The sequence below is a fragment of the Trachemys scripta genome, chromosome 3, assembly GCF_013100865.1.
Source record: "Trachemys scripta elegans isolate TJP31775 chromosome 3, CAS_Tse_1.0, whole genome shotgun sequence".
NCBI classification, from domain to species: Eukaryota; Metazoa; Chordata; order Testudines; family Emydidae; genus Trachemys; species Trachemys scripta.
The window spans coordinates 35,341,117-35,367,481 of record NC_048300.1 but is presented as its reverse complement, the minus strand read 5'-3'; the positions used below and the strand labels follow the sequence as shown (position 1 = coordinate 35,367,481).

General features: G+C 36.8%; 1 protein-coding gene across 1 annotated transcript in view; it reads left to right on the top strand.

The window, feature by feature from the left end:
• The window catches only part of CAMKMT (calmodulin-lysine N-methyltransferase), a 360,601-nt gene that overhangs the window by 280,299 nt on the left and 53,937 nt on the right, over positions 1-26,365 (top strand). Inside the window, exons 4-6 of the mRNA XM_034764427.1 lie at positions 21,256-21,316; positions 24,252-24,306; positions 25,362-25,425. Of these exons, the coding sequence (XP_034620318.1) occupies positions 21,256-21,316; positions 24,252-24,306; positions 25,362-25,425 (180 nt within the window). The remainder of the gene's footprint in view (positions 1-21,255; positions 21,317-24,251; positions 24,307-25,361; positions 25,426-26,365) is intronic.

Here is a 26,365-nt window from a genome sequence, read left to right as displayed (position 1 = left end):
GGAGAATGGGGTGAGCCAGAGTCTGTGGGAATTTATTACAACCATCAATAAGACCATTCCCGTAGTGAAGGAAAAGATCAAGAGGAGTTAAAGTGTGTCTCTACAATTGATTCAATCATTTTTATATTTTATGTGATTTGTCAAGTTCATTTTTGGTGACTGTATTTCAAAATTGCCTTAATTTTAAAATAAGGCTGTTTCAGTTTTTGCTGTCAAAGCTCATGGAAGAATCAAGGCCTAAGTTTGTATAAAGGAAAATGCTATCTGAAAGCAGTGCAAAGGAATCTACTGAATGTCATTTCACAGTTTTTCCTTACAAATTTCCAGGAAAACCTACATAAGTCTAATACAGAATGCTACCTGCAAAACTGAACCCTAGCATTCTCGTTTAATTTAAAATTATGCTTTTGTAGTCAGAGTGGCTCCAAATAATAAATATAGATTGGCTTTTGAGTTGTACTCAGCAAGACATTTCCTCTTACTTGATGACTGTGTTCACTTCAATTAGCAACAGTCGGAACTTTTTTTGGCATTAGGCAGTTGCCCATTTTAGTTGATTGATTGATTACGTTTTCATGATCACAAAACTCTAGACATTATTTGTAAAACATAGCAATAATATTTTTCCTTTTTTGATTTAAATGATGCTTTTTTTCATTTGTTTTCAATTAAACTTTCAACTATACTCTAATCCTTATGAAATAAACACACTAGTATTATTTTATCTTTAAGTATAGCCTTCTGCTAGTTGCTCTTGCAATTTGGATTTACAAGGAGATGGATAAATTTCTACATACAATTGTCATCTTTTGTGTCTGTCCCTGACAATCTACAAGAAGCACAAGTAGATATGGTCAAGGATTAGTAACAACTCCCATGCTACCATTCTAAAGAATGATTCAGTGTGTTAATTGTTTTGGAAGCAAGAATCTAGATCTAATTTCCAGAAAATGAATGTGATATGCATCAGAGTTAGAAATGTCCAGCCATACTAACAGCTTCTCAAACTCATGGGGAGCCAGGAGAGGGATACTTAATGCACAAATCTCTTTGGTACAGGAAGACACAATGGTTTCCTTGTGATCCATTCCCAACAAGACTGAGTCCAGTTCATTTGTTTCATTGTGTGGCTCTAAATAGAGGATGCAAATTTTCTAGTGCTGAGGCATTGCCACATCACAGTCTAATATTTTGAGAGTTTTTTTCATTTTGTTTATTGTGTAATCAGAAGTCCATTAAATGCTTATTAAAAGTAGATCTGTCCATTTTAAATCTATGGGTACTTCTTCCTCCATGAACAATTTATGTTTTGTAATTATCTATATTGTATTGTTTATTCACTTAAATTATCCTTACTTCACCCTGACTTTTTAAAAGGCCACCTGCCTGAAAGTTTATTTTTCTATTCACTGAATTTTTATAAAGCAGCTTTTTACATAACTGACTCTGTCTTAATCTAGAGAACCTCAACAGATCCATATGAGCAGTGAATTTAGACTGGGTGATCTGAGTTATAACTTCATTCTGAGTGTGCTAAAAGAGTCAAGACAGTGAGAATCAAATTCAAGCCAAGGATAATTTGCCACCTACAAGAGAATTGAAAACTTTGGAATTATGCCGTAAGGTCCTCTAAAATGTATATAGTAGAGTATCTAAGTATGTTGTGAAGAGTAAATTAAACCCTGACTGGCAGATCATCAAAGGGAGCTGTCCAAGGTAGCTGGCTACGATAGGCCATTGTGAAGAGAACTTATCATACACAGAAACTGATTTTGATTTTTTGCATCAGAAGTTGCTCCATGGGAGTGAATGGAATTACATGGGCATTAAATCAGTGTAAGTGAGAGTAAAATCAGACCCTTCAATTTATAAACTGCTGTGGAAGCAGAGAAAGAACTGACAAGAAGGGATGCATCACTCGCCTCAAAGGTGCCCCTAAGAATGGGAGGCCGAGCCACCGCTTCCTGGCTTCCACACTATGCATACAAATAATAATTCTGGGTCACACAAATCTACATATCAATAAAAAAGAATATTGGTCCTTGGTAGAAGCTACAATGTACAACATATGTATAGTCAATCAGATACAGTATTGAGAAATACCTCTACTGTATCGCTTTTCAGTTTTCATGGAATAAGTAGATAGTAAACATAATGATTAGTCATAATGACTTATGAGGTTTCTGGATATGGCCATGTGTCTAATATGACAGACATTACATACTACTCTTTAAATTGATCCAGTGCCTACCACAAATAGTAAGGTTGTTTGCTTTTTGAAGCATGATATGTATTGGTGCTATGTGCCAGCTTACTAACTAATAGGTGAGAAAGGGAGATATGGCTCTTTTGTCCAAACAGAAGCATTGAATGCATTGCTTTTCTCTTATTTCTGAGGTGTGCGATCAAGTTCTAAAGACCATCTGCTTGGGTGCTCTAGCATTTCTCTTCCTCAGCCTGCCTAATATAGCTAAGGTGTATAGGGTGTATAGGGTGACCAGATGTCCCAATTTTATAGGGACAGTCCCGATTTTTGGATCATTTTCTCCTATTACCCCCACCCCATGTCCCGATTTTTCACATTTGCTGTCTGGTCACCCTAAAGTACAACAGTGCCCTGGGATAACAGAACTCTGCCAGCAAGCTACATTTTTATAATTTTGTTCCTATTTTCTTTTCTGTCATCTTAGCAGTAGGTGAATAGATAGCTATGTGTCTGCCTTTTGTAAATTCTTCTAACTTAGTCACTCTTTCCTGGAGGCCCCTCTCCCCAATGACTATAGAAGAGTCCTTCAACTTTTGCTGCACCTTGTGTGCGGTACTGCAGCAATGCTATATAAATTCTGTGGCAGATATTCCCAAACTTGCATCAGTCTAGTAAGAGCCAGCTTGCTTCCAAACTTTCCAGCCAAATGAAAAATCCCAGCACTCATCTTTGCCCATATTGAAATTGTCAGTTTGCTGAGAGCAAATAACTGGACTAATCTTTCTTTTGAATAAAGAACCTCAAAGGCTATCCTCAAACAGTCAGTTGTAACTTCTTCCCCACACCATTGGACAGGTTACAGTAAAATGACTATATTGTATACGGCAGTGCAGTTGAGAGAAAAAATTATGAATAAGTTTTAAGTGGATAATTCTGTGGAATTGTAATAAATAGTAACAAAAATTGTAGCTAATTTTTTTTCATAGAAGTCTTTGTGGATTCCCAGAATATCTGATTTTTGAGAGCATTCTTTTGGTTGAAATTAAAGTCACAAGGTGAAAGTGTAAATAAACATTCTAGATTAACTGCCACACTAGGCAATGGGAGAGCCCTAGTAAACACATCACCAAAAGATCTTGTTCTCTGACACTGAGCTTCAGGGGGTTATGGTAGCATTTGTGCATCTCCCTGGTGGAAAAAGAGGCTGTGGTTTGCATTGGTAATGTCAGGCAGGTCATGAAGATTTTTACAGTAGACAGAATTGGCAAAATAATGTTTGGCCCTAAGCAGTGATGATGAGAGAAATTCTGCTGAAGTCCAGAAATATATTGGAAATTATTATTTTGTAGGGAGCAAATAATGATGATTCCAGAAACTCATGCATTTTACAAGACCCTTTGTGGTGAAAATAGTAAAAACTAATGTTCTACTACTAATAATAAACTACAAATGTTAAGGACATCTTGCATCCAGGAAGTCATTATCCCAGTGCCACTTATTTGTTTTTTACCTTTTTGCTCAGAACAATGGTGGTGGACCTCTGATGTCACCAGATCTGGCCAGCTGTATGCTCCACTCCCTGTTTGGTGTGTTATTCTGTGTTTGGAACTTGGTGTACAGTTACGTGCAGCACAAGATCAAGTCCAAAGTTATTGATGGGGTATCGGAGGAGGATGACTACAAGTTTCCACTATTCAGGCAGAATTAACAAGCTATTCGTCTTACTAAAGTCTTCTTAATTTTATTTAATTTTTTCTTTGTTATATAGTAGAGAAAAAGGTAAAGGAAGGGTAGAATGACTGGATTAAAATTGATTTTTTGGAGGGATGACAGTGTGAGGAATGGAATACAGTGCCAGTTTTCCCTGGGTTGCAACAGTATCATGTCTTCTGAAAAACACTGAAACAGTTCCACCTGTTTAGTAAGGTTATGCAACTAACTGTTGTGACTCAACAGCTATATTTTACGGAGCTTAATTTGGCAAATTTAAAATTTACGTATGTTCCATTGGCCTAGATATTCTTATGGTGGCCCTCACTGCAACTGATCAATATGAGTTGAGACTGAATATTTTCATTTTTTCTGTGAGAATCAAGACTTCAAAGACTAGTGGAATCTCAGAATGAAGCCCCCGCAAAATGGAACAGATGCATAGGTACTTGAACCTCTCTGATTGTAGCAGGCCTCTTCTCCAGGTGCAGAAAGAAAACAACAACAACAATAAAAATACAAACAGAAATGTTAAGACACTGTTCTGAAATTTTTTTTTAACTACTTGGGAAAAATCTGCCACACTACACTAAGATACTTAGAGACCATTTTCAAACTTTGCTATGGCTTCATTGCTGAGGTCTGGAATCTTCTTGATCAAAGGCAAATGTACAGATTGTAATCTTCTGCTCAGTGATCACTCAAAGTTTTTTGTTGTTGTTATTTGTTTTAGCCAAAGTGTTCTATCTGAGGGGTAGTCGTTTTGGGAGCAGGTAATTTTCCTGATCATCTTAACTAAAACACTACCTAAATTTCAATCTGTAAATGACTTTGACCTTAATTATGTGGCCTGGTTGGAGAAATGAAGGCTAATAAACCAAGTTACATACACTAGTTATATTTCTTTTCCCTGTTAATAACAATTAGTAATCTATGCTCTTTTCCTCATCTTTGGTATTAACCTTAAACAGCTCTCAAAAATATTATTTAGAGAGAAAAGAGCAATTTGTGGTTGTATATTTTGTTCATAGAAAAATGAGTCATGACATAGTAAGTGGACATTACTTGTCAGCCTTAGACCATGCCTTATGTTAGTTTTTAAAGTTCTCACATATTGTAATAGCTTTTTGAAAATTTATAGTCTTCTATCACTTTCTGGATTTAATAATGCACGTTAGAGTATGGAGTAGGTAGGCACAATCACACTAGAAGGAAAATGGATCAATTAAACGCAACCCCAAATTCCTTACTTAAAAGTTACATTCTTGTGTCTTCATAATACAAAACGGATGTGCAGATGGAAAATGTGAATTTTAGTTATGGAAATAAATATAATAAATAATAATTTAAGACTTTGGCTATTAGATTACAGCATACAATTACCAAACATTTAATTGTCTAAAATTAAAATAAGTACTGTTAGTTTTATCCTTCAGGTAATTAACTCTTAACAAAAAGTAAATGCTTAGAATGTGCCAAGTTAGAAAATTAATTCTCACAATGACAGAAAGTTGAGTATTTTTGCAAGCAGGAGTGAACTTCATATTCCAGTCTTTATTGCCTTGTACAAATAATATGTTGGAAGCAGACTAGATATTGTATACTATTTCAGTAAAATTTAGACTTGCCCATATTATCAGCAATATTCACAGTTGGTTCATAGCAGAATGCAAGCCATGCTTGTCTGTGAATAAATATCATTCTGACAGTGCAGGATGATAATTGCTCTGCCTGCACTTCCTTTGGCACCTACTGATCTCTGCTAAATGGTTGGGTAAAGCACATTTTTGTACGAATGTCAAGCACTTCTGATACTCTTTTATATTTAGTTTGAAGAAAATTCATGCTAAGCTGAGTGCCATTGCTGTCAATATCTTTATTAATTTCCTGAAATGACACAAATATAGTAGGTTTCCCCTTTTGTGTAGGAGACCTATTTTAAGCAAGGTTTCTTCTTTCCTTTTTGGAATGACACAGACTGCTATGTATTGGGATATCAGGTAACTGACTTCAAATGGAAGACAAATTCAGTAAAGTGAAAATGATTGTGATAGTTCTCTAATTTCCCCCACAGTGTATGTAAAACTGACTTTTAAAGTGTTTAGTGGATAATGGATCATGTAAGGTCAGTGCTAGCCATAGCTGTTATGGCTATTATTTTCTCTTTTCATGGGAGGGTGCTCAGCAAAATGAGATTGTCACACTCTTTTTTGTGAGAGGACAGCGACAGACAGTTAAAAGCCTCTTCATGTAAGGATGTTATTTCATAAAGACACCAGCACTGGATTATCCCCTTCACTTTAAACTTCTGCCAGCTTGTACAAAGAGATAAAACAAAATAGCCCCAGTCCCAGGGGTGGAGAAGTGCTGGCCAGATCTGCCCATGTCCACAGCTTTCATTTTGATTAGTCACATGTGAGGAAAATTCACTTAGGCTGAGAGGTAAATTTAATACCAGTTATGCCCATGCTGTTCATATCACAACCATTTTCACATGATGCCACTTAATTCCCTAAGAAGCAGAAAGGTAAATCGGTGGCTGGCCAGCTAAGGTGTCATAATGCATTAGGACCAGGGCTCGCTGCAGGGGATAATGGTTCTGATTGCTGTTGACTCATGTCTCCACGAACTGCCTCATGTAAAATAAGTGACATTTAAAAGGCATCAAGATGTGAGAAGAGGTTAAAAAAAAAAAAAGGAGAAGAAAAAGCACAGTACTAAACTTGCCACCTGAACGTAAAGTCCCTTTTTCACCCTAAGTGGTATAAAATGATAACTCAACATGCCATGGGTGACCTGCACTAAGCTTTTAACTTCCTGTCTTGTGTTTTTAGAGAAAATCTGTAAAATTGCTTCTGGGAACTGCTCCAACATATTATCATTTATTTTTTTTTATTTTTTTACTTTTATTCTTTTGCCCTGAGATATCAGCCTATTCATCTTTTAAAAAGCTTAAGGCTGAATCAAGTTGGGCAGTGGTATACAACAAGAGGCAGCCTCGTCTCTGAAGGCCCATTTAAGTCTATTTTTATAAAGAGAATCAAATTCCAGTTTACAGTAAGCATATGCTTCAGTTGACATCTGTTTCTAAGACTTGGATGCTTTGTTTGCATAACAGGCACCAATAAATGGCCTTGTTTTAAGTCTGCTCACTCAGTTGTATTTGGGTTGTTCAGCTGGGGATTTGAGTTGCAGCTGATCCCCTACCGTTCATAGCAGATAGGAAAGGGAAAAAAATTGGAGAAAGCCAGTGCTATTTATTAATGCAGATTTTAACATTCTCAATGAACCACTTACAGAGCGCTAGATGACAACCAAATCCTTGTTTGCTCAGGCAGACAAGAGGCGTATGCTTCAAAGTATTGAATTAAAGATTATAAAAGTTTTTGATATAATGTTTTCTTTTATGCCATTGGTCTGTTATTCAACTAAAAATATTCAGACTTGGGAAGAGCCTGTAAATGTTATACACTGAATGGATCATATGTGTAACAAATTTATTTACTCTGGCAACACATAAATATATAGTATAATAATAATTGATATTTTATATTGCTAGATTTAAATCTCCATAAGAATTTTACAATTCTGTCATCAAAATAATAAATAACAATAATAGTTATTGTTTCTTTCTATAGGGTCATAAACATGACTGGTGTTTTACGTATACATAAGGCATGGTCCCTGCCCTGATGATGTTACAATCTAAAGTATATTAAGAGCACAGCTTATCTCCAGCTATTCCATTCTTAAGAAACAGGTGTGACATTTTTTCATGGGAAGGTGATGAAAGAAAACTGATCGAAATGGATGCAAATGTATATGTTGCTTCCGCAACTTGTAAAATGCAGGCACTGTTGATTCAGAAGTAACATTTTGTTATAGTACATTTCCCTATCATCTATAATATAAAGTACATTTCAAGCATACAGAGGACAAAGCTATATTACTCGTGGCACAACTGCTCATAACATCGTTTTTATGCATAGTACAGTACCTGTAGTGTGTTTATAGCAGTAATGTGAACACTCATTCTCTTTAGCATGCCGAACTTTTTTACCCCTCTAAATTATTGTATATATCTCTGTAATAGTTTACAGAATGTGCAACATTTTTCAAGTGGATTTACTTATCAACTTTTTCTAGTGGTACCAACAGCAGTAGTATGAAATGTATCTACTCCATTTACTCTTATCCAATGCACCTACTTTCTTTTTTCCCTTTAATTTTTATATATGGTAAAAATTTCATTGAAGAGAGATTTTAGATGACAGGGCTGTAATTTTAAACCCAATAGAAGAGGTGTAAGCAATTTGAGCTTAGCTGAAGCATAATCTTAGGTTGTCAAGAAGAAACCCATTCTCCCTATGCTAATCAATCAGTATATCAACCGACCAATCATCTCCTCAGCTTAGCATATATCCTAAGGTTTGATATATCTATTAACTGCCCATCATGTAGCTGGTCTCTGGATGATGAGATTCTCCCTATCTTGGCATTTGGAGGCAGACAACTGAGCTATCACAGCCGCGGATAAATACCAAAGTAGAGATTTCAGTTCTGTTCCTGAGAGCAAAGACAATCCAGGAATATAGAACTGATTCTCAGAAGAGAATACATAGAAAATTATTACATTTTCAACACTATGTTGTGTGTGACAATTGTAGATATTCATGATTTTTTCCAAAACAAAACCAGGAAATTACTTTTTTGTGACTGAAACTCTGCAGAATAAAATAAGTGCTGGAATTTGTTGTCAACTGCTAATTACAATAGAGATGACACACAAACAAATGATTGAATAAATAAAAATAAGGACTTCCCCCTATTATTAGTGTACTGACACCTTATTGACAAAAGAGAACTATATGAAAACACAGTGGCAAAATACATTTATTCCTGAAAAAAGAGCATTCATTTTAGAAGATTGCACATCTACCACTCCATTTTAAAAGTCACAAGCTCAAATCTCATTTAGAGAAAAATAATATAGCTATTGCATGAGCTGTCTACTAATATGTGAGCTTGACATACAAGCTCAAGTGTTTCAAGAAATGTCTGAGTGAGAAGATCTGTAGAAACAGAGAACTTTTTGGCTTTGCGGTTACTGAAAGTCAGAGCATACCTCAAAGAATGAAGTGGCCTAAATTAGATATTGAAGCAGATTCTACCCAGAGGCCATAAGCACCACGGAACTGAACATATACAGTGAAATCCTCATACTTAGACCACAATATTAAAAAGACACTGGGCCAGATTCAACCATTGTATAAGCAGGGCAATTCTGTTGAAGTCAGTGGAGTTGTGCCCACTTTCATCAGGACTCAATTTGATCTGCTAACTACAGGGCCTTCTCTTTGGTAGGCATTCATGGTGTTAATTAACCTGTTGTTTTGTACATCTAACATTTTAAACTAAAATATTAGAACTGATATTTATATCAAGAGAAAATCTTGTTATTTATCCTTCGCTGAATTAAATCGCTACAGTTTTATAGTTGTTTGTTTTATATGATTGTTGGTGGGAGGAGGGGTTGCTGTTAGGTGGTTTTTTCCCCCTAAACAAAAAATTAGGACAAAATGAAGAGCAGCATAAGTCAATAGAGTACATTGTGGCTTTTTCATAGAGACTAGGCAAAGTACATTATTCTTGACTTAGGACACTTCTTCATCCCAGCATGAAAGAGTTGGCATTTATGCAATCCAGATCTTTTTCAGCTGAAAACTGGTAGCCCTGTGAGGTTTGGTGCAGTTTTGTTGCTCTTTTGCATCAGCTTTGACTTGGTAAATAATGATATGGCCAACTGAGTCAAAATTGCAAATGTTATTGCAGTTAAGTGAGAGATATGAAACAAATCTTTGAAAAGCATTTCTTAATTTTTGAAGCCTCTCTAGAAGCCAAATTCTGCTCCCATTGTCTTCACACTTCCCACCAAATGCACTTAAAATAATTCTAACAGTGATTTCAGTGGGAAGCATACACATGCGTTTGAGGGCACAATTTGCTCCTAAGTGGCATTGTCAGTGTAATACTGCTTTAATGAAGGCTACTTTGTCTCTCAAAAATACATTAATAAATGAATATTTCAAATATTGTACTAGATCCTCAGCTTGTGTACACTGATGATGCTGAGTTACACCAGCTGAAGATCTGGCCCATTGTATTTAGTGCTCATGAAAAGTGCCAGAGATTGAAGTCTATTAATTCTCAAAACAGGCACATCCAGGGCAACTGCAGTGCAAGCTCCCTCACACTGCCCCACGAATGCAGGTCTTCATGCTTATTTAACCCTGGCTCTTTGGCAGAAGACTATTAAAAATGCTTTCACGCACTGAACGTGTCAGTGTTATTTTTCTTCTAATACTTCCAGTCTGGATTCAGATCTCACGCAGATCAATGTCAATACACGGCTGGGAATATTAGGAAGTGATTCACCCCTGGGCAGAGGTTCCACCAAGGAACGCTGCACCACTTAAATCCCATGTTAAGGGTGTCAGTGGGCCTTAAATGGTATTAAAGCTTTCCAGGGGTCCTATGCAGTCTAGTGAAAATGGTGTGGCTTTTAGCGAATGGCACAACATAGCATTGATTGCAGATGTAATTAGAAGGGAGAAAAGGTTGATTAAATATGGAGATCTGAATATTCCATGTGGAACACAGGGCACAGTCGCCTCTGCCAGAGCATAAGGCCCCAAATACTGCGGAATTCCCTTGCGCCAGGGGCTGGTTATCGAGAGGCTGCATAAGGAAACTCTACCCTTATGAACACTGTGGCTATCTCCAACAGCAACACGGATTGGGAAAGGCAGGGGCCAAACAAGTGGGTGATCTGTGTGGTGATCTATGTGGGGCATCCACTGGCTGATAAACCCTTCATCGTGAAACACAGCACAGTGAAACACAGAAGTCATTAGAATGCAAGGACTGTGGTATTTGTATGGATTAATAAAAAAAACCCAGATATTATAAGCACTCATCTGAAGCTGTGGATGCTTCTTCCAAAACTTAAAATTAATCAAAAAAAGGGGGGGGGGGCAAACACCTACACACAATCCCATATCAAACTACTTAGCTTGAGTGTTAGCACCTCCACAGTCATAAATAGATCCATCCCCCAAACTTTACAGTCCCAAATTAATAAACAACCCATCCTTTTCAAATGTCCAAGGGAAAAAAAGTAATACTACAGTATTAGTAACCAAGGTTTGGGTCTGTGATTGCTCTACAGGTTTTGAGTATTCTCTTCCCCTCTGCTAATTTTACACACCTGTGCCAAGCCTGTCTCCTGATACACTTTGATTTCAGCCATACATAGCAAAATAAGAATATTGGAATTGACTAGGAACGGATACAAGCCTACAGCTGAGATAAATATGATTTATCCATAAGATATTGTGAATGCCTAGGAAGCACTCTTAGAAAATCCTCTTTTGTTTATAGAACTTTCTGTATGGGAAGCAAATACATATGCATATATTCAGAATTCATGACTACATGTTTAAATGAAAAAGCTATCAGTTCAGCTATCATAGAATATTTTCTCTTTACACTGCTCAAAATGAGTGCTCATTTAAATCAGATATTATGAAAACCCAATGGCTAATCCTAAATTCAGGTATACTACCACTCTAGCTAGACAGATTGCTACTTGATCATACTAAGATGCTCCCTTATCCATTATTGGATCTGAAAAAGAGGAGGATTAAGAATTATCTGACTTCTCAGTTAATGTGCAAATCATCTAAAAGCTCAGCTTAGGAAGGTCTTAGAATGCTATACAGCACTAAAATAATAATGTCTTAGAATTTTTAAAAGCTTAAATATACACTATCACATTTTAGAGTTAGTGTTATTGGAAAATAGAGTTTTGTGGTTTATATATAAGATATCCTTTTATCATCTCAGTGTGTTTTTATAGTTATATCTGAAAGTCTTGTAATTCTATTTTTAATTACCATTTTGTACTGCAATTCAAAGTTGTCACTTGGACAAACTCACTTTGCTGAAACTTAGTATCTAAAATGTAATCCTTTCAATTGTGCAATGCAGACTAGAATGTTTGCAGTTTTTAGTTTTCCATAATATTAATATCTGGTATTTCCCTTTACCTTTGTATACGTTGGAAAAAATTACACTGAAAAGGTTGAAATACGTTTTTTTCCATGTTCTGAAGAGAGGGGAGAGAATATGAACCGAAGACATGCTCTTAATGTTCCATCTTTGCATTTTTAGGCTAGCACTGCAGTTTGCTTTTGCAACATTCATTTTATCATTTCCATCATTCAGATATGTATACTTGCCTTTCAAAATCCGTGAAAAGTATTTAAAAAGAAAAGAGAAATTGTTAGTATTTCAAAACCCTATTATAATAAATTTTCAAATATGTCAGACACATCTTTGTTAAAATTAAACCAAGGATTGGTTTTGAGCGAATAGCCCTATATCCTTACAGATGCTGTGGATGGATGCATCTAAGCTGCTTATTATATTGATGGGTTTTGCTGCTCTGCAGCAAATGAAAACAGGCAGCTGCTTCCTCCATCAAAGCAAAAAGCAGCCTGAGTTTTTATTAAACGAGTGTTCATTTCTTCTATTGCCAAAATTCTTACACAAAACAAAAGAGCAGTTTTAGCACATTATTGCTTAACTAGACATGAACAACTGACAGCAAGTGATAAGCCTGTCTGCTTTTCACAACTGGTAATCATTTTTGGAATAGATGTTTTAATATAGTTGAATATAAAATTTTGTAATTTACATCTACAATGGTACGTAAATTTATAGATCCAGTTTGTTGCAGGAGAGTGAAGGCTATAATCACAAAAGGCTTGTTCCAGTGTTGTTTAATTTTTAATGACTATTTGAAAACTGGGCAAAGAAAACGAAATCAAATTCATTCATTTGAAAAAAGGTGTTAAAGACAATCATACAAGTAGGTTTGTACAGTTTGATGATTTTACATATAGCTGTATATTTACAGCTTTTACTTGTTACTGTATTTCCACATCAGTTCCACACAGCCTCTTAAGTTTGTGCTATAAAAGAAATTTGCAGATTGCAGACCATCATGTTTCCCTCCTAGTCATGAATAATAATGAGGATGAAAGTGAGAGATATAGCACTGAGGCCATTTTGCCAAGGCTGAAGATCTCAGCCAGTGCTTATACATATTTTTCAATGATCTGAATATCATAAATTCCACTGTAGATTGAGAGAAAGGCAAGGGTTTGTATAAAACATATGTGGAGAGGAAAAAGTGGGGAGATGTGTTCCTTTTTATAGCCTCAATTTCTCTAGTATTCTTTTACCTTTTGAAACTCACTTGTGGCAGTTCCTGCTGTGGGAAGGGGAATATTGTCCCTCTGGTGTAGGCATAATTTGCTCCTCTTCACAGGACTTAAAGGAGGAGGTGGGTGAAGGTGGACAGAATTGACATGTAGAAAAGTTCAGGTGCAAGCTGATACTGGTAAATACTATTGAACACATTTGTTTTAAAAAAAACAAAAACCTCACACAGTATATTTATCACCCAGCCCATTTAACAAGTGTACTTAGTCTAAACCTTTTAAAACTGGGCATTTAATGTTAGACACCTGGGATCAGATTTTCAAAAGAGCTCAACCCTCAGTAGCTACCCTTTTGAAAATCTGGCCCCCGTTGTGAGTGTGGAGACCTTGTGAAAATTTGCCTCCTACTTCCAATACCCTAATGAAAGTGACCCCTCCTTCAGAGATGCCATGCACCCACAGCTCCCATTAACTTTCACTGTAGTCTAAATGTGGATGTCAGTGCCTGAATTTAGGCCCCCAGGTTTGAAAATTATGAATTAAAACATTGTAAACATTGACAAAACAACAACAGATGTTTAATCATTCCCTTCTCTACATTCCTGCCTACTTCATTTTACTATGCTGATCAGACTCCTGTGTTTGAGCTAGCATAAAAGGGATTTTGTATGATAAACTTTCTTTCGCTGACTCTAAAATTTTATGATATCTGAAAACTATTCATACCAGTAGTAACTTGTTATATCTGTTTGTCCTTTTTCAGATACAGTCCACTGAAAGTGGGTACCTAGGCATCATGGATTAATGCACTAACCTTTCACTTACATTCCACTTTTGTGTGATATATGACCTAATTAGTGAAAATGAAGACTTTTGATCCTATCATTGATCTCAGTACACTTTTGGTGACATAAAAAAATGAGAGAAGGGCTCAAGCTGTGATATTTGGGCAATGTTTAGAGTTTAATCACTCTCTGTCTATTTTGTGTTTAGCTCTCACCATGCTGTTCATTCCCCACTTTCAGACTTTTTTTTCATTTGTAAGTGAATTTAGTGCTCAGTACCGAGGGACTGATAGCATTGGCTAAGGCCAGGCATAGGGCTAAGAGGCATTCTGCAATTTTCTCCATACAACTCTGCCATTATATCTCAATCTTGACCTGCACTATCAGTTCTTCTCCAGTCCTAGATCTCTCTTAAGCATACTATACACAGTCTCTCGTGCTAAATTGTGAGGCGGTGATGCACACAAAAGGAGATTGGAATGAGATCATCAAACTCATTTTCTATTGTGACCTATTGTAAACTAGGAGATGAATATAAGGCAGGGTCTCTGGAGTTGAAAACAAAGAGTTAAACTTTTCATACCTTAAAAGTACAACTGTAAATATGTTACAATAAGAGTAAAAGGACACAGTTGTAAATTATCTAGAATATAAGCATACTAGTAATATAAGCATAACTAGTAACTAGCAGACATGTTTGTTTTTCTATATTTTTCTGCAGTTGAGGATAAAATGTATCTTGTAGCTGCTGTAAACCTAGGAATTACAGTGCATCTTCTTCCTTTTTGTGAATTTAGTGCACTTGAAAGGAACTGGATTGACAGCCCTGGAAACTGAAACCTTTTATCCACAGAATAGGTACAGCACAGGCAGTAATAAAGTTTCCCCGCGTTGCCCCAGCAATGTGCCTGAAACCTGATCTCTAGGGGTGAAAGAGTAGTTAATTCTCTGTGGCTCAATTCAATCCTTGGTACCTCAGCTGAGATTACCAATACAGTTGCCAGTTAGTACCAATGACTTTGGTAATTTTTATTGTGATACAGATACCTGTTCACTATGGATTGGACTGAGATTGTTTGGTGTAGCTGGGAGGTGGCACAGAGTTGCTACAGGGACCCTATACCTCCCAAGGATTCCCCCTGTGCAGGGAGACATCCCATCTAGCTGAATCAGCTGGGTTTATGACTCTTTTGTGCCAGTGGAGCAGCGCAAAGAGGCAAATTGACTCCTTCTGTACAGATGTATATGTAAATATACTGGATATTGTATACTGAAAGTATTCTAACAATATGCTACTTTTTTTGGAGAAGCTTTGTAACAGTTTTCAGTCTGAGTTTTCAAATGTGTGACACTAGTCTTTAACATAAGTTGTTAAGAACCAAATAAGGGACAAGTAAAAATAGTGGATGAAGGATCTTTAAAAAGTGTTGGATAATTCCTTTCAACTGAAAGTTTTCTGTAATCTCCCATTCATGGTTCGTCATTTTTCATGCCAATAACTGACTATAATAGAGTAGGAACAACAGTAGGTTTGGTTTTGCCTGAAATGATGATGTCCCTCACAATGAGATTGAGTTGCAAGTATTCCTTTCAGGCCTGCTTTAAATTCCTATTAGGCCACGTACCATTAAGGCTGCTAAAAGAGCTGCTGTGCTGAAACAGAAGGAATTGAACGCACCATTTCAGGGCACTGACTCTGCCATGGGTACTGTGGCAAAGACAACTCCATTTGAGCATCCTTAGGGTAGCATGACTTCTTTAGCTGCTCTTTCTCTATAGGGGAGGGAGGATTTTTGTTGTCATTTAAGCACAGAACTATGAATCAGGAAATGTGGGCTTTATTCCTGGCTGTGCCATAGACTTATTGTGGGACCTCCTTGAGCAAGTCACCTAATCTCTGTGCCTCAATTCTCCATCTGTAAAACAGGGATAATAATCCCATGACTTCAAGGGATTTTTGTGAGCCTAAGTCCAGTAATGTTGGCGAGGTGCTCTGATACGATGGTATGGCAATGAGTGCTAGAGAAATATGTACAAATAAAATAAACATCACGTCCTTCACCACCCCTCCCATCTAGTAATTAAGGTGCTCACATGCCAGTACAGTCATAATGAGCATTGTGTAGATACTAGAGCCAGTAGTTCTGGCAGTGTCGTGCACCTCTTCTGGCAATCACTGCAAAAGAATCAGGGTGGAGTGGAGCAAAGGACTACTTTGCATCAGCAAGCCAAAGGAAGTTGCAGTGTGCATAAAGGCAGCACAGCAGCTGTATTCCTGGGAATTCTGGGAGGCTTTGTGCTGAGGCACAGTCCCTCTCCTAAATCTCAATGAGTACTGTACATCTACACATGCACAAACACACCTTGACATGAAGGGGAGCTGGAAAGTCCAATAGAGCCATTGCCTATTTTTTCCTGCACAGCTGTTCTGATGTGAAGAGGTGCAGTTTTTCTCGTACATGCAAAGGTGTAAGTTTGTAAACAAGCATTTGCAAGTGTAAAAGCAGTAGTAATTGCACATCCAAATAGGTGCCCATCCAATTTTATGCATGTAAAATCAGAGGCATCTTTTTGTTAATTGTACCCAGAAGTCTTTACAGTATGTTTGCATGAAACAAAACCCATATGCACATGTAAGTGTATGTTTGTATAGCAGGAAGTAATAGATAATATTTTTGTCTTTGAAGAATTAGTGCTATATGCTAACTACTGTGGATTTTGACATTGTATTATAACAGAACTGAGCATTTATTTTCTTTTTAAACAGAAACTATACTATTTTATAGTTTGACTATGTTACAAATGTAGGTCGCAATGTTGAAAAATGTAGGTCAGAATGAAAGAGTAGAAGGCAGAGTGCAAACTCCTCCACCTGGATATTTAAGCTTATCCCTTTTCTAAAAGCAGTCAAAGAGGCTTACTTACCTGTTCAGGCAAGAGAAGCTTTTCCTTTTACTAAAATTAACAAAGGTATTCTTGCTGCTGGCTTAGTTGGTAGCACAGTGTGCTTCCACATTTGAGACCTGGGTTCGTGAGAGACCTTCTGACTCTTGCTTCTTTAGCTGGCGATATCTTGGATCATTATGGAGGTGATACTTTCCCCTAAGGGGGACGAGAGAGGTGCAGTGTGTGTTGCTACCAGCTGGTTATAGAATGGCACTTTTGTTTCAGAAAACGCTGTTTCCTTTCTCCCAGTGATGGGGTAAGTGGTGTATAAGCAGCTGCTACCACCAGGAAGTAGGTATTAACACAGTGTGGTGGCAGGGTGAGGGAACTGGTATCCAATAGTAAAAGATTTGGTGAATACTTTGACTTCAGTCAGGATGTGTTTTCAATCAAAGCCACATCAAAGTGAGAAGCATTTGATTTTGGACAATGGGCGACAAGCTCAGACACTCAAGGCCCTCTGCTACAAAAACAAGTATTTTTTAAGAGTCATTTAGACTCAAAAGTTTGCTATAAACGTTTTTTTTAATGTGGATTGTAGAGTATTATAAATGGTCTTGAATTAACCACTTATTCACTAAACACCAGAAACCACTGTTGTTGCTTGAGTACACACCTATCAGTTGCAAACTGAAACATTCTTATATTAGTTACTTAAATACTTAAATAGTTATTATATTCAATGTAAAATCTGTCATTTTAACATATTTCAATGCTCAAAAAAAAAAAAAAAAAAAAAAAGAAAATCCTCTAGCATCCTTAGTGTACATATTGCTGAGAAATGGGTAAGTGTGTATGAATATGTGATTTTTTTTTAACCCTGGTGTATATAAGAAAAATAACAGATTTTCAGACACCATGTAAATCTGAATTACAGTGAACTGTACAAATAATAATGTTCCTTCAATGCTTTTGGTAGGTATGTGAACCAACACTAATTAAAATATTACATTTTACATATCTGATCTTTTTTTATTCAGAAATGGCTTACCAACTGTGTATATAAAAGGCAAAGCAAGAGTAGCCAGCTGAGGGAAACTGAGGGCAGCAATTGAATGAACTGGAACGCTCTTGAGGATGAGAGTCAGGCTGCACAGTGATTTAGAGAAGTGTTGGCCAAGTGTTGGCCCTGGGGCAAAAATCCATTCTTATAAAATGAGTTATGATCTCTTTTATGACTCTGAAGAGCTGAAAGGATTTTTCAAAATATATGATCTGAAAGATCCACATACATAGTAAGTTTTATACTCAATTTATTTGTCTGGATCCTTCAGTAGGATGGAAGTCTAAGGCCTTGTCTACACTGCGCTGTTATGAGGACTACAGGAGGTGTGAATTGCAGAGCACACCAAAGAGTTGTTCTCTAACTGTCCTGTATGGAGGCTGCAGGCATGAACTAAAAAGTACCTAGTTCACGTTATGGTAGTTCTCTTTCAAACAGGGTTACATTAACGTGAACTAGATACCTTTCCATTCATGCCAGCAGCGTACACACAGGGCAGTTAGAGTGCAACTCTTTGGCATGCTTTGTAATTCACACCCCGCAGTCTACACTGTGGTACTGTGTAGACAAGCTCTGAGTTTACCCTGCCAGAATCTGTTTTAACATACTAGATAATATGTATATGTACCACTTCCTTCTACTGGATAGAATATCAAACTTATTCAGATATGTATGTGATTGTGTGTCTCTGTTGACTGCAGTGCATCAAGGATATGAACCCCAATGTTAATATAGCTAATGGAGAGTTTCCTATAGCTAAGAAACACTGTAAGTTAGCACCATCTTGTAGGTTTCCCATTGTGGGTTTATGTCGGATCTTGGTTGTCTGTTGATCTTGTAAGCTGCAAAGGGCATGGACTGTGCCTTCCTTTGTGTCCTATATATCACTGAGTCCATTGTTTTGGTGCTTAAGAAATAATAGATAATAATAATTAATAACCCATGTTGTGGGGACCTTGGTTTTTTTTTATTAGAAGGTTCAGAATTCAATTGCTATTAATGACCAAAAGTTCATACACGCTGTGCAAAATACCTGAAAATGTTAGTCTACATAGCTATGGAATCATTACAATTGGCATTTGATGGTTGGTTCTGAAATCTTCTTTCTCCCGTATCTGAGGTTTACTGCTTTGCCTGCCCTGGGAGTATATAATGGACTGTCTAATGAAAATGTGTATCACTGCATTCTGCTGATTGGAACTGGCCCACGTGGGACATATAAGGCCTATTACTACAACAACTAATGAAATGTGTGGAATATGATGACCCTATAGTATCTGTAGCCACAGAATTATTACAATGTGGTAACAGCTGGTTATTTCAAACTATTAAGACATTTGCTAGGGAGAATTACTGGGAGTCTCTAAGGACGATATTACTCGTGTTTCCTTCTTCAGGTCATTTCCTAGTTTCAGGGAACTTTGAAATGAGGAAATAGAAAAAGTTTATGCACTGTTGAAAAAATCACAAGTTGCTATTTGTTGAATAACCTTTTTACTGTCTCTAAGAATTGAGTGGGTGTTTTTGCTGTGAGTGGAACCCTTTTCTGGAAGTCTTATCCAAAAATAGGAACTTTGGGTCTTTCTACCTTTTTAATTTCAGGCGGACTATTTTCCAGTGTCACCCCACCTCTTTGCTTATGGAAGCTTTGAATTATAGACTTTCATTGTAGTCCCATGAGATTGCAGCGTCACTTTTAGAGCATGTGGGAGTGCACAAAACGTAGGCATAAACTTCCTCTTCCCGTTCACCTCCCCAGCAGATAAGAGTATATGATCTATGAAGTTCTTCGTTCCAAACAGGCATAGTTTGCTTCTGAAGCCAGATCACTCTCATGGAAAGCTAGTAGGCCAGCCCAAGCTGTGACTTACGAATTGATATATAGGAGTGTTCTTTCACTACCAGTAATAATGGAGGAAAAAACACACAAATATAACTTTGCCACTGAGTCACTGCATGTTTCATAACTGAATATAATTCAATTGAAAAAGTTAGAAGTTATTCTCTATTCTTTTTTGGATGTATAAATGGGAGTAGTGAATAGAAATTTGGAAATGATTTTACCTCTGTATATGGCTTTGGTGAGACCAGTACTGAAATATTTCATCCACTTGCGGTCTTCATGCCTTAAAAAGGAAATTGAAAAATGGAGGGGGTGCAGAAAAGAGACACAAAAATAATTCAAGGACTGGATAAAATGTTTTACAATGAGAGACTTAAAGAGCTCAATCTGTTTAGTTTATGAAATAGAAGATTGAAAGGTGACTTGAGAACAGTGTATAAGTACCTTCATGGGGAGGAAATACAAGGTCCTAAAGGACTCTTTAATCTAATGCAGAAAGGCATAACAAGAATCAGTGGCTGGAAGCTGAAGCCAGACAAACTAAGATTAGAAATTAGATATACACTTTGAACAGAGACAATGATTAATCACTGAAGCAGACTATCAGGGAAATGGTGGATTCTTCATCTTTTGATGTCTTCATATCAAGTTGGGATGCCTTTCTGGAAGAGATGCTTTAGTCAAACAAGTTATTGGTTCAATACAGGAGGAATTGGATGAAATTGAATGGCCTGTGATATACAGGAGGCCTGACAATGATCTTATGGTCCCTTCTGGTCTTAAACTCTATGAATGTATTAATTTGTTGCCTACCAATAGTTACTGAGGCTGAAAATGTCAAATATATGGTATAAAACTGATGTTTCTTAGAATTTGATTTTATTTAATGTTTATAATGTTGATGCTGGTGCCTAATTTTTAAACAAGTAGACAGCTATGGATTAGCCTTGCCGATGTTCATATAAAGTCTGTTGCTGGGTATCTTAGGCTTTGATTACACTGGAACTTTGTTGGTAAAACTTCTGTCGTTCAAGAGTGTTAAAAAAAACACATGCCGAACGACAAAAGTTTTACCGATGAAAAGTGCCAGGGTGACAGCGCTTTGTCGGCAGGAGCGCTCTCCTGCTGACAAACCTACTGCCGCTCGTTGTGGGTGGATGTTTTTTGTTGGCAGGAGACCTCTCTCCTGCTGACAAACAGCAGCTACACTGCGCGCATTTTAGCAGCACGGCTGTAGCAGCACAGCTGTGTCGCTAAAAGGTGGGTAGTGTAGACAAAGCCTTAGAAGCATTGCTATTGTAAGTCTTGTTCGTTTTTTTTTATTCTCTGATACTGTGGCATATTTTAAAAATAAAATAAAAAATCCAGTAAAAGATCGGTTTGGTACAGATCTAAAAAACAGCTATTAAATATTAATGACACCTTTGAGAAGAAAAAATATCTATTCTAAAAAAGGAAATATCTTTGTTTTATAGGTATCTGGCCTTCTGAAGAGGTGCTAGCTTTCTACTGCCTCAAGCAAAATCAAATGTTCAGGTACACAGAATTGAACATAAAAGATGCTTTCCAATCCATTAGTTTTATTGTATTTACATGGTAAAGATTGCTATGATTTAAATCTTCAGATTAAATTTAAAAAGTTCAAGGTGAAAGCATGTTGCTTGTAACAAAGAATTTTGAGCTGCCTTTGGGTATTAATATTGCACAGCAAGCTTTTTGTTATATGTCAAAGACTTTTGATTTCCACTCAAGGCGTTTTATTCCACTTTGATTTTTGGGAAACAAAAGTGAAGCTCCGATCGATCATTACTGATTGTGAAGGTCAGGAAAAATAAAAGACACTCTTTAAACGGATTTCTGTTGGGAAAGCAAGCAAAGTATTATCTGATAAAGTACATCATATTCATATAATGTAGTGATGCACGTGCACTCCGTTCCTGGGTCATTCTGCATTTTCTGTATTTAATTTTTCCCATATTTATATAACATGCCTATCAAACACTTGCTAGCCACTCTTACAGTAATAAAAAATAAATCAAGCCCTACATTCTTTCCACTCTTCTGGGGACGTAGAAGGCCCTGTGCTCAGCGGAATCCCTGCAGTTCCATTGTACAGGAGCAATGGTGTAGGGTTTGGGTTGTAGGTGGAGTCCATCTGTACACAAGCTCCCTACACAGTTGTGAACAACTGTTCTTTGAGGGTCAGGTGGAGACAGGCAGGAGCAAAGCTAATGGATTTATCACTGCTTATATTCACCAATCATTGACCCTGGCCTTCATAAGGCAGTGCAAGACCCGAGGAGGTTACTTCAGCTTTGATAGCAGCAACAGAGCTTCTCCATTCTGTTCCCCAGCCTGGCATAAAGGCTTCCTCTGTCACTTGCCCCACAGAGTCACTTTTCCCCAATGGCTGGTTCAGCCAGCTACTTGTCCTGCCGGTTGCCTGTTACTGATCCATGTTGCACACAAGGTACTACGATGGGTGTGCACTATGGATCACTGTATTCCATTTTTTAAAAATCTGCCTCTATAAAAGTCCCTAAGTCTGGGTGTAGTACTCAGAGCTGCTGAGCAATCAAAACGTCCATTAAAGCCAATGGCAGTTTCACCTAGTCATCCCTTGTCAGGATCAGGCCTTCTGTGCAGTAAACTCAAAGTTGATAGGTTTTCCATATAGATTTTAATTTTCATTTTATAAAAATCACCGAGTCTATATTTACTTCACTGACTGGTTCCAAAAGAACTGTTAATCCTCATCATGCATGTTTGAATAAGCGCTCATATATAAGACTATATATGTAAATACATATAATATGCATTTACATTATTGGTTCAATAATACCCTTTTTTAAAATTTATTGGGTACATACTGGATTGTAATTGCTGTAAAGGATAATAACTATTAAATGCAAAATGTGGATTGTACGTTTTTTCATTAAACACTACCTGTTTAAAACCCTAAACCTAAAGAAAAAAACTGTGAGAAAATAATCTTATAAGATTAAAATTAAATTTAAAACATTCTTATAAGATTTTATAGAAACAATGAAATACAAATACATTCAGAGTATAAGCTGCAGACTTTGTCTATTTTTAATTTTACTTATTGTGTTTAGGCATTGTTTGGGATCCCAAATATGTTTATATTTTATAGAGTGATGTTTACATCACTTCCATAAAACCAGTGGTCTTTATGCAAGTGAACTGTGCAGGGTCTAAGGGAAACAAATCCATCCCATTCCCAGATGGATTGGGTGTCAGTGTGTGGAGATGCAGCAGAGAGATTTATATGGCTGGACTAGTGGACACAGTCCCTAAAAATCACTTGTACTGTCTGTTGGAAAATTATTTTTTCCCACCAAAAAATTGAATTAAAACAAATTTCTTTGTGTTGTTTTCATCAAAAAATTTCAGGTTTTTTCATTTTTTCAACAAAAATATCAATTTAATTGAAAAGCCATTTTCTGTCCAAAATATTTCAGTAGAAAATTTTCTACCAGCTATAATCATTTGCCCTAGGTGTAATTGGAAATCCCATGATCCCACCCTCAACACTGCCCTATATGCTGGCCTAGGTGATGTCAGCGCATAGTCACCCTCCTACCCTCCTCGCCAGCATGCCATCGGTTTGGAGACCGCGCTAATGTGAACATTCTATTGATGGCTCCCCCCATGCAGCTCCCATCATGCAGGTTCTCCACACTAAAGTATATTTCATCCATATAGATAGCACATATGTTATTATTATTGGTAATGCCAGTGCACAATAGGCTAATTTAAGAACAGCATGTCACAGCAGATATTTAGCCTTAACTCTGAGTTCTCTTGCTTTTCTGGGTTCAGATTGGGCTCTTGACATTACCTTACCTTAGTTTTCAGTGGTTTAACTGTACATTGTTTGAGTATTGTTTGTATATCATTTGCAATTTAAGTGCTACTTGAGAAATCTAAATACTTCATGTGTAAGGTATGTGGCTTGTTTTAAAATTTGTTGTATTTTTTTCAAAATATAAAGAATTTACTAGATAAAGCTGTATGTCTATATATAGATATAAATAATATTCATTTCCCCATTTACTTGTCTAACTGTTTTTGAAAGAATGAATGTGGATTAACAATGTTATCCTTTCCTAACAATTATCTTTCGCTACTCTAGCTAGTTTAGTTCTAAAAGACAGCGCCATTGACAAGGGGAAAAAAGGGAACCTTCTCAGATTTTTCAGCTCAGCGGTGGTAATGTTGCACTGAACACTAATGAGGGAACCCCTACTGATTTGCCTGCTTTGTGACTTTTCTATTTCATAATTATTTTTAAAACGCAAACGACATGAGGTAGCCTAGTCATGTCTCTACAACTTCCTGGTAGCTCAGTTCGTACTGCAGATGGCAATTTGTTCTTGTAACATATATGTCTCTCTGACCATTTTCATCTAATTTGTATGGGTTCTACCATTTCCTTTCTCTCTTTCAGGGACCTTGCTGTGTGTGAGCTAGGGGGTGGCATGACATGCTTGGCTGGGCTCATGGTAGGTCTTTTCTCAATTCCAATCCCATTCAGAAGGAGGAACAAAAGAAAAAATGTTCCAGTGCCTCCAACTGCTGGGTCAGAGAACTGTCAACAGCATCAGCTGCAGTCAAGCTGCAGAGTCTTGAGAGACCTTCTAGATTGACTTGCTTTCGTATCATATTGATTTTATGGTTGCCTCGATGAGCAGAAACATTTTACCTCAGTGTAGTCAATATCTCTTGTTGTGACATTCCAGGCCACGTACGGTCTGTCTTTCATTGCCATAGCTGAAGCATTTTTTTTTTTTTTTCAGATTATAGTCCCATTTGCTAAGATACAGGAATAGCCTGGCGAATCACAGTTGGAGCACCATGATATAGCTGCTAATGTTTTGCCTGCATTATTACACCAACAAACATGATCCAGAGCTCTCAGTAATTAGATTCTTTTGAATTAGATTGGCCATTCAGGAGCGTCGTGCACCATTCTCTGGGTTCTGAGTCATGTATTCAGGAGATATTATGTAGCAGTGCAGTGCATTAGACAAGTTTTTATGTCTCTACAAATAAAAGCATATTGTTACACTGATTGGCATTTGACAAACCTGTCGCTCTTATACAATGTGTCGAGGTTACAGCCCAATGTGCGAGCATGTCAAAGCTCACAAAAAAATTACCCTTACAAAGCCATCTGCCTGCAATGCAAAGTTATATGAAGGGCATCAGGCAGTCAGACAGAAGCAAGCTGAAAGGCAGAGTGACAGCCTTGTATGATGGCTCTACTAGATAAACAGAAGCCCGCAAATGAAAGCCTCTCAGAATACCATCATCCGCTGTCACAATGCAATTACGGAACAGAATGATAGCAAGATAGAGGCTCCCGCAAATGGAATGATAAAAGTATTGACTGATTTGATTGAATGATTAAAATAATGCAGACATAAAATGAAAAAAGATTGAAGATTGTTACAGAGAAATAGGTGAGGAAGCATGATACTGAAGGCTTGTCACTCCTGTCTTCACTTCCACACAGACAAGCATATTTGCTCATTGTTTGCTGTGCTCTTTTTTTCAGGTTGCTATTTCTGCAGATGTCAAAGAAGTTCTGTTAACTGATGGAAATGAAAAGGCCATCAAAAGTATCCTTATTCAGATAGAAAACTGGTTTGTTGTGCTCATTCCTTTTTACTGGCTGAGTAACAATTGATATAAAGAAAGACAGCATGGGGTATATTAAAAAAAAAAAAAGTCTCCACCAGGAGTAATTAAAAAACAGAAAGATATAACATTTCTTGAACGAAACTAAAATTTTCCCAGTAATAAATTCCACATTTTCTTCTTGGATTAAAAAAAAGTACATGTTGGTAGGGAGAAAGCAGCAAATACAGTGATATATATTTGTCTAATGGTTAAGTGTTCAGAGGTTTTTATGTTCTGTGTTATAGGAAGTACAGCAGTAAACCAAATAATTAACTCCCTCTCGACATTTATTCTTTTTGCTAGATTTTTTGTACCAAACCTGCTTTCATGTACTAACCATTTACAATATGTCCAATATAGATATATTTTCATAGTAGTCACAGTATATACTATTACATGCACAGTACCATTATTACGACTAACTTATAACTACCTATAAATTATCCACATACTGTGTTTAATCAATTATCAGTTTGGCATTATTTATCTTAATGTAGGGTTATAAAAACCACTCTCTCCTCTATGTACTATTTTATTATATTTCTTATATTATATTAGAATAAATCATTATTATGCCATACTAATATGTACACAGAATTCAGAAAATTGAACTGTCTTTTGGCTAAGTGAGAGAGAAAGTGAGCATGATTTGTGGTCACATTATATATCTACAATAGTACAGGAACCAATGTATATAGTGAATATAAATACCTGTTAGAAACTGAAAGGAAAAAGTGCAAGGTATCTGTGCTTTTTTTCCTTGGTGATCTTTAAATTTGCATTTGCAGGAAGAGTAGTTGTTCAATTTTTGGCCACTGCAACGTCACATGCTTTAGATTTATGATTTGTATGTATGTGAACACTAGCATAATGAGTACT